Source organism: Rhodnius prolixus, unplaced genomic scaffold (assembly GCF_049639745.1).
Source record: "Rhodnius prolixus isolate KJV_2025 unplaced genomic scaffold, Rpr scaffold_3, whole genome shotgun sequence".
NCBI lineage: Eukaryota > Metazoa > Arthropoda > Insecta > Hemiptera > Reduviidae > Rhodnius > Rhodnius prolixus.
In genome coordinates this window covers 47,848,043-47,856,342 of record NW_027411603.1, presented here as the reverse complement: position 1 = coordinate 47,856,342, position 8,300 = coordinate 47,848,043, and the positions used below count along the sequence as shown (strand labels likewise).

Sequence of the window (8,300 nt, the reverse complement as noted above, 5' to 3'; positions counted from 1 at the left end):
GCTTTTCAATAATCCTTCAACCGAAACACTTCTTCCGTTTTGAAGATGATTCGTATTGTTTTATTAATAATATAATAATATTTATTTATTGATGTAATATCATAGTACATTGATTTTTGAGCTAAGATGAAAGTATTTAATCACAAGTAATGAAGAGTTTTTTTCCGTATTTATTTTATGAGCAATTAATTTCTATGGAAAGCACTATTAAACAAATTCCACTATCATTATTTCACTATTAATTCTATCTTTAAAAACTTCCTTTTGGAGAAATGGCTTTTGTTGGTTAATTCTTAATACAATATAAGAATGGCAGAAGATCCCGCATTACAAAGTCAAACCCAAAGCAAGCAGCCAAGATCTTTGGAAATAATAAAGTTGTTTTGATATTGGAGTACTAAGTTTAACAATGCCTAGACCTCGTGGCTAAATACTTCGCCTAATTTCACAATTAATTTAAAAATATATTTTGATTATCGTGAACGAATCAAGTAAATCTGAGATCTGAGATTGCAGCAGTCAAGATTATAATTAGCAGAGAAGGTATTAAATAAGATAAGGTTTGACGAAATTATAATTTATTCCTTAAAACTATCAAAACAAATAACTATACAAATTCTATTAAAAAAAAAAAAAAAAAAAAAACTTAAAACTAAACAATAAGTCTTTTGAAAGAACATTTGTGTGAGTTCCTTTGTGTTAACATCCATTTATAGGTACTTTTCCTTTCCAAAAAATTATCAGTGATAACTGTGATGGCCGTGTGTATAAATGTGTTTCACTCTGTAGATTGGCACTGGAACTGGATAAGGTTTTGGTACTGGATAAGGGATTTTTTTGATGATCTCCACTGGATATGGTTTCTCAACAGGCACTGGTACTGGCTTCTCCACTGGTACTTCTACTTTCTTCTCTACTGTAACCGGTACTGGTACTTTGATGGCAATTGGGTGGGGAACCTTGATTGGAATGGGTACGGCAAATGGATGTGGCACTGGATGCGGTACTGGTACTGGAATTTGTTTGATAATTGGCACTTGTACATGTTTCTCCACCTCTATGGACTGTACATGTGCGCCGCTGAATCCACCGCCTCCTCCACCTCCAAGACCGCTAAGTCCGAAACCACCATGTCCGCCTCCATTTCCACCTCCATATCCGCCTCCATGTCCACCTCCATATCCGCCTCCATATCCACCTTCGTCACCTTCACCGCCATAACTGTAGGGAGTGCAGTTCACAGATTAAATAAACTTTACAAATTCACCTTAATATCTATTTTATAACAATCAATTGCTAACAATTAAAAAAACCACAAAATAGGGAGGGAATCAGTCTGCGTAGATTTACCCCGCGGAGATCCCGGTTCGAATTTTTTTTTGCTAGCCCTTCAATTTTCTCTTTCCAGGAGCTTTTTACAGCTCACTGACCAGCGAAGTTCAGTACTTTCTGTAATAAGAGAACACTACCCGGAGGCCGGCAGAGCACTGGCAAAAGCTCCGGGCGCAAATCAGTATCTACCTTTGCTGAATGCTAAAGGTATGTATCTAACTAATAGTCCTAACTGTTAAATAAGCTAAGTAATGTGCGCAACAGTACTAAGAATATGAAGATTTTTCTGCAGCTGCATCTTTTAAATACTGACCAGTTTAAAAAATCTAATTTAAATAGTGAAAGCGTCTAGATAAAGTTGAATCACAAAACAGGTTCCGAATTTAATACAAAAAAATGATATGACGTTTAAAAATCTCAAGATATTCCAACCAACTAAATTTTCAAGTGCATAGAATTAACTATTTATCTAAATGAAAAAAAAAATGAGCACAAAACATAATCTTCGGGTATTATCATGAACTACTAATTTAATTGCTAATAAAAACCAATTCAGCTCTAATTTAAGGGTCTACATTTATTTATTGACGAAGATTTCCACTCTTAAATTGCCAGCTTATATCTTCAGGGTCTGTCGCAGCCTGGCAACAAAAAAATACTTAATATACCCTTAAGATTCACCCTAATCTAATAAGGTTTCCAGAGCTTGAGTTTAGCTTGAACTTGAACTTGAGTTTAAGGTACCCACAGGTAACTGTACAACCTCATTCTCAAACAACTCCTCTACATTTTCATATTGTGCCTTTCTAAAAGCCTAAACTCTGTGAATAAACGATGGGCATTTAAAGCAGCCACTATAGATCTTTAAGGTCTTTTAAAAAAATTCAAAGTCTAATCTTCAAAGTAATCTTTGATTGATCACACAAAAGTTCTGCCTGTGACTTTGGTTAGAGAACAACGATTTTAATTATGGTTCTGGTTGAGTTGTAAGGTTTGGCTTCATTCAATAGAATCTTGTTACTAATATGACAACGCATAACAAAAGAAAAAAACATTTTTTGGGTGGGGGATTCAAATCCCCAAATTTCCAGAAAATTTAATTTTATTTCCAGCGGTATGAGAAAGTCCTGCAGAGCATTCGTACTAGATTTTTTATTTATTTTAAATTTAAATTCTGTAAAAATTAGACCATTGGTTTAATTTTAATTAATAACTTACTCGTTTTTGCATTTTAAAATAATTTTTTGCTCACTTACTCATGGTCAAGGCCTCTTTTCACTATTGCTCCAGCAACAATGCCCCATGTAAGACACGCCAGGGCGGTACTTGTAAGCAACTGGACATGAAAATATAAACAATCAAAATTACTAGATAGAAGTCACAAATAAAAAAAAATAAAATAAATAGCAGAACAATGATTAACAAAATCACAAATCTATTTCACACATTCACCATCTGATTCATACTTTCACTCTCCAATCATCCATTCACTCTTCTTCCGTTCATTTTTTTGTTTTGTTTCAAGAAAATAAAAAAGAAATATATAATTTTTATTTTGTAATACCGTAGACTTCATGATAGATGTAGAATTGACTTGTGACTGATGCTGGACTTGGTAGGTTACTTGACTTATATAAGAAATCCGCTTTCTCCCTCCAGAAGACATTCACCACTATTTAGTCCCTTTAGAAATGACCATCTCTTCCAGTTTTGAAGAGGGTGTTATGTTATACTTCCGTTTTAAAAGATGCTGCTTAAAACTTAACTAATAGATGTACAAAGAGTGGAGAAAGAAGATCATATATATCATTTGGAATAGAAATTACAGTTATTAATTTATTCATAAAATTAGATTTTTATGTTTCAATACTGGTTATCTAAGTTTTTTTTTTTTTTTTTTTTTTGTAACCAAAGATTAAAACATATAGATTGGTCTGCTTCTGCATAAATTTCAAAAATTAATACAAATTATAATAAATACCATAAAACTACCAAATATTTTGGTTTGAGGTTTGATTAGCTTTGGTTTTTATTTAAAGTGCAATCAAAGAAATTCAAAAGGAGTTGGCTGTAGCTATTCGCTTTTAACCGGGATGAAAATTATATTTTTCTGCCTTTTTTTTTTTTTTTTTTTAAAAACCGGCAGTCTCTAAAATCTGACATTTAAATTTACTTACCATACCAACGGTCTTCTAAAAGAAGACAAAGTCCTTGCAGTGAAGTTATTTTACACCGAATAGCGTACTTAGTATTGATAAAAATGTTAGGAAAAGAGTTTAGTTCACTGAAGATCTTGGATGGAGTTCAGCTACCGATTTCCTCTACTTAAAAGCATCTTGAAGAACAATGTTTGTTGCCAGTAACGAGAGAACACTCCGGAGCCCAAACATCTCAGCTGCTGGCCCTTAGATTTACTCTTCCTAGAAGCTTCTTACAAACAACATTGTCCGGAGTTGGGCAGTGTTGTCTGTAACAAGAAAAAACTGAAATAATCTAATTAAACAGAATCAACTATGGATGATAGTTGCCGTAGACAGTTATTTTGCACACCTATCAGTATCTTCGGAATCTCTTCATTGGAAAAACGTCATACTAAATGCACTGAACTAAAATAGAACTACTGGAAAAATAAATGTATTCTTGAACTAAGAACACATCATTTCCTTTACAAGGCTGAAATCTTTTCATCTTGCCGTTGTAATATTAACTTTTTGGTTAACGCAAGTTCCTGCAGCTGGTAACATCATCAGATCACCTTCCTTCCTTATTAATATTCTGATACATTTACTTAATATTATATTATTTAGAGCTTTTCTAAGTAACTTATTTTTATTCAACACGATGTTCTCTGAAATAAATAGTTTTAATTGGACAGAACCTTTTGATAAGGAAAGTTTATTGATTGATTTATTACACTTTAATTGATCTGTACTTATGCATTAAATATGAAATAGAATATAGAATAGAATAAATGTGATTCCTGTTGGTATATATCTGGGCAGAGATATTAGTTATTTCGGGGAATAAATTACACATTAATATTAGTGATTTGATAATAGCTGAGCACAAATACTTTTGGTAAAAAAAATAAAGGAACATCATGCCAGCCTCCGTACAGTGTTCTCTCGACACTGTCCAACTCCAGACAGTGGGCTGTAAAAAGGTTTAATGTAAGAAGAGAAAATCTAAGTGGTAAGCAGGGGACTCTATTCTGCGATCTCCGGGACATTTCCGATTCACACAGTACCTTACTCGCAGTAACAACATGTTTTTTTGTATTTGAGTTAATTTCTAGACTCATTCTTATTACAGATTCCTCTAACTACTACAGCATCCCAGGCATTGTTGGTTGTGATTCTGCTTACCATAAAATATCATCAGCAGCTGAGAACTCTTGTTAATTAATGATTGTGGCATCTGAATTTTCATTAGGAACCAATATGAGATACCATATTCCAAGAGAGAGAAAAAAAATGCAAACAAGATCTGATTCATTTTAAGATTTACAAATAATATCTAGCTAAAACAAGTTAAACAGCCCATGCCGCTAAAGTAAACTGTTCTGTAACTGATGTTCTTTCGAAAATCAGCTTAAGATCTTATGAATGGTATAATTAGTTAAATAGAAGGAAAATAATAAATGCCTAATTTGGCCAATCACCTTCTCACGCTTCTGATTCCCAAATAATCTGCTATTGGAAGATAATAGTTTATTTTAAGGAAGTGGCTAAAAACCAAATCTACTGTAAAGTAAGAGATCTAGTGGCTCCATAATGTGTCAGTATTATTGCATAAATGTAGGCATTAGCCAAGTGTACGATTTCTGGGTTTGTCTGAGGGTTTACTAAGCTCAAATAGTTGGGACACTCTTCTACAATATTCTAAAATCAACGTAGTTCTTCAACACATCAAGGCACTAAAGAACAACCTTGCTTAGAGTTTAGGATAATAAAGCTAATCAACAAAGCAGTTGATCTTTTTTGAGTAAGTAAAGTAATGTTTATTTATTCAATTGGGCTTTACGACCAAATACCGATTAGAGAGATCGTGGACGGAAGCCAATAGCAAACGTACTTTACTATAAATACCTTGTATTAATCACTAAATAATCCAAAGCCTAGACCGAGAATCGTGCCCTTTAATCACAAATACACATTAGCTTCGCGGACCTCACTTCTAACCTGTCGGCTACAGTGGCACCTGCCGTAGCTTAGAAGAGTAATAGCTATGTCTTTCAAAATAGATCGCAAAGAGCGATCTATTGGTTACTGTGGGAAGTTTCTCGTTAGACCTGATCGTCTAGGAACATAGCGACACTTCCATATTTATCATTTTTTACTTTTTATTAAAATCAACCAATTTACCTCGTACAAAAATAAACCTATTGTTTAATAAAATAGTATAACTTATATTGTACGAAGTTTTGCTTAAAAGCCAGGAAATGGAACTAAACTTCACCTTGCTCAGAAGTTGCTCCAAACTCAGTCCCAAATTTCTTCCTCTCTTCTTCGCTTGTCGTGTACAGAAATTATTGACACTTTCAGTTTGCTTATTTCCGCAGTTTAATGTTTCCTCATCTTTACAAGAAAGCAACAGAAAAACCAGTTTTTGCTTAAAAAAAAAGTACGTTATTCCTCCAAAACCGGAATAAAGATAAATACAAAAAAACAACTTTACTTTCTAATTAAGATTATTCTTTTAAAAGTTGTTTATCAAAAGGTTTACATTCTCTTTAAAATTTAATTACGATCTAAACTAATTATAATGATTAATAGTAATCATTAAGACTAAAATGATACTTCGTTATTTGATGTTACATTTCCATATTGATCAAGTGAAGCTATGAGTGGTTCTAAACTATTCTAATGAGAAATCAAAAGAATTTGGAAGTGTGTTCCAAATTAATGCCTAAAAATTGATTGATATTATTTGATTTAAAAGCTTAAAGCATTAAGCTTTAAGAATCTCTTTTTTATTTATTTATTTAAGTTGTGTCAACATCTGAGATCATTGGGATTTGGATTCTTTTTTAGTGCGATGCTGGTCTCAAGATCGTGATCTCTCTGGTCGTCTCTGTACTGGAAACTGTAAGAGGCTTCAATTAATAGAAAATCTAAAGTGGTCAGCTGGAATCGAACCCGGAATTCCCGCTTTTGAATCTAGTCTCTAACCATGTAGCTTATCCCTTCCTTAAGGAAGATATTATTAGTTAAATAGAAGGAAAATAAATTTGTCTTTTTTACTGGACCTATTTAATTACTTATAAGTGCGTCATCATTGAAAGGTTCTTTTGCAGTTCTAAGCCAAGACTGCACACTTTGCGTCAGACTTCCTCAAAAATTAATGAACTGGAATTCCGTCCTCACCCTCCTTACATCTTGGACTTCCCTTTCTCGGATTACCCCTTATTCCGATCCATGGCTGAATTTTTTTTGGGCCAGGTAAAAACTTTTACTACGAGAGAGAAGGTGAAATCAGATTGTATTAAATTCATTGTTCCAAAGAATTTTCTTGGTACTCCAGTGGAATTAAGTACTGGTACTAAGATGAGTTAAACAATGGATTGTACTTGAAAGAATAAAATGGCAGGTCTTATTTTTGATAATTATCAAAGTAAAACAAAAGTGATAAGCATTTACAAGGATAAACGGTGTACGATTTGAAGGAAAAGTGTTGAATACTTTTTTTTGAAAAATAAAATACTATTTGAATCTTTTCATTAAATTTGGACATCCGGTGTACGTATTTTGACCGCAACTTTAGATTAGATTCAGATTTGTAGAGTGAGTGACTACAAAAGGCACTCATATAGTACAGCATCAAGTGTGAAAGTATGACGAAATTAAGTGGAGAAGGTAATTTGTTGTCACAGTTGCAGCAGTAGCTACCTTGACAGTCGTAACGGTAATATTAAGTAATAACTTCAGTAATTATTACAGCAAGAAAAGATGGAGAGGGTCAATGCCTGTTGAGACTGGTTCGACTAAATACTTCCCTCCACAGCTGGCTCCTTTCGTTCTTTAATTGTCCAATGACTCTGTACTCTCCTTTTTTGTTTTCTTCTTCTTCTTCTTCTTCTTCTTTTTCTTCTTCTTCTTGTTTACTTCCATCTAAACTGCAAGATCTGTATCCAATGTGGGAGAAGAGAGCAGTTCCTTTTGCATTACGGAAGTTTTTAGCGATACAATCTTCCCCGCGCATATACAAACTAGTTATTTTCAATGAACGTGTGTTACAAATAAGACTGGTGTTTGTAGCTTATTATAGATCAATAATTTTTAATGAAAGTGACCGTAAAGGTCGGTAGTTTTGTTGTTGTTGTTTCTTAAATTAAAGTGAAGGGATATGAGAGGGTTTTTTTGTACAATTTTTTGTCGATTATCGCTTGGTCATTAACTATATATTTAATATTTAGAGCAAGAAAAAAAGTCTAACTTCCGCTGCAAGATAAGCGGCAAGACTAATAGGTCCTCTTTATGTGAAGGGAGAACGTATTACATAAGTAAGGATAGAAGAAATAAATTGGAAAAGAAATCCTTTTGGAAAATGTGCCCTTCCTTTACACTCTGGCAACTCACATTTAAATCCCGTTAATTTATGTATGTAGATGGTAGATCTAAAAGTTACTCTGATCAAGTACCTTAGGGAGCCTCATCCTGCTCCTTCTAAAAGACCCTTAGATGAAAAATTGTCTGAAAAATTCTTCAAATAAAAATTTTAATGCTGCATGTCTGCAATGTGTACAGATATATATCAAATTTAGAAAAACGATGAAGCTGATTTCATGAAAGCAGAGCAAAATTAAATAATCGTTTCAGAAAAATTGACAATTCTCGCTGATCGATTTGGAACAAAACATGATTTATTATTTATTTATTATTAAAATAAAGATTTAGGTGAAAACTAAACATCAAAAATCTGCTAGATCTCATAAAATTCTCTCAGTATTAAGAGAGTGACAGAGAGAG

The 8,300-nt window shown here is 33.2% G+C and overlaps 1 protein-coding gene across 6 annotated transcripts; it reads right to left on the bottom strand.

Moving 5' to 3' along the window:
- Positions 1-560: 560 nt before the first annotated feature.
- LOC141453231 (uncharacterized) lies at positions 561-5,551 on the bottom strand. Of its 6 annotated transcripts, XM_074126186.1 has the most exons (6): positions 5,421-5,538; positions 3,883-4,180; positions 3,510-3,799; positions 2,897-3,097; positions 2,589-2,668; positions 565-1,221 (listed from the first exon to the last, which is right to left on the bottom strand). In XM_074126186.1, the coding sequence occupies exons 4-6, from the start codon at positions 2,996-2,998 to the stop codon at positions 741-743; spliced, it is 663 nt and encodes a 220-aa protein (XP_073982287.1). In that variant the 5' UTR covers positions 2,999-3,097; positions 3,510-3,799; positions 3,883-4,180; positions 5,421-5,538; the 3' UTR covers positions 565-740. The 6 variants fall into 6 exon arrangements, with proteins under 6 accessions (XP_073982291.1, XP_073982287.1, XP_073982286.1 ...); XM_074126185.1 differs by having other exon boundaries at positions 3,510-4,180; XM_074126187.1 differs by having other exon boundaries at positions 2,897-3,033; positions 3,510-4,180.
- Between the last annotated feature and the right edge of the window lie 2,749 nt (positions 5,552-8,300).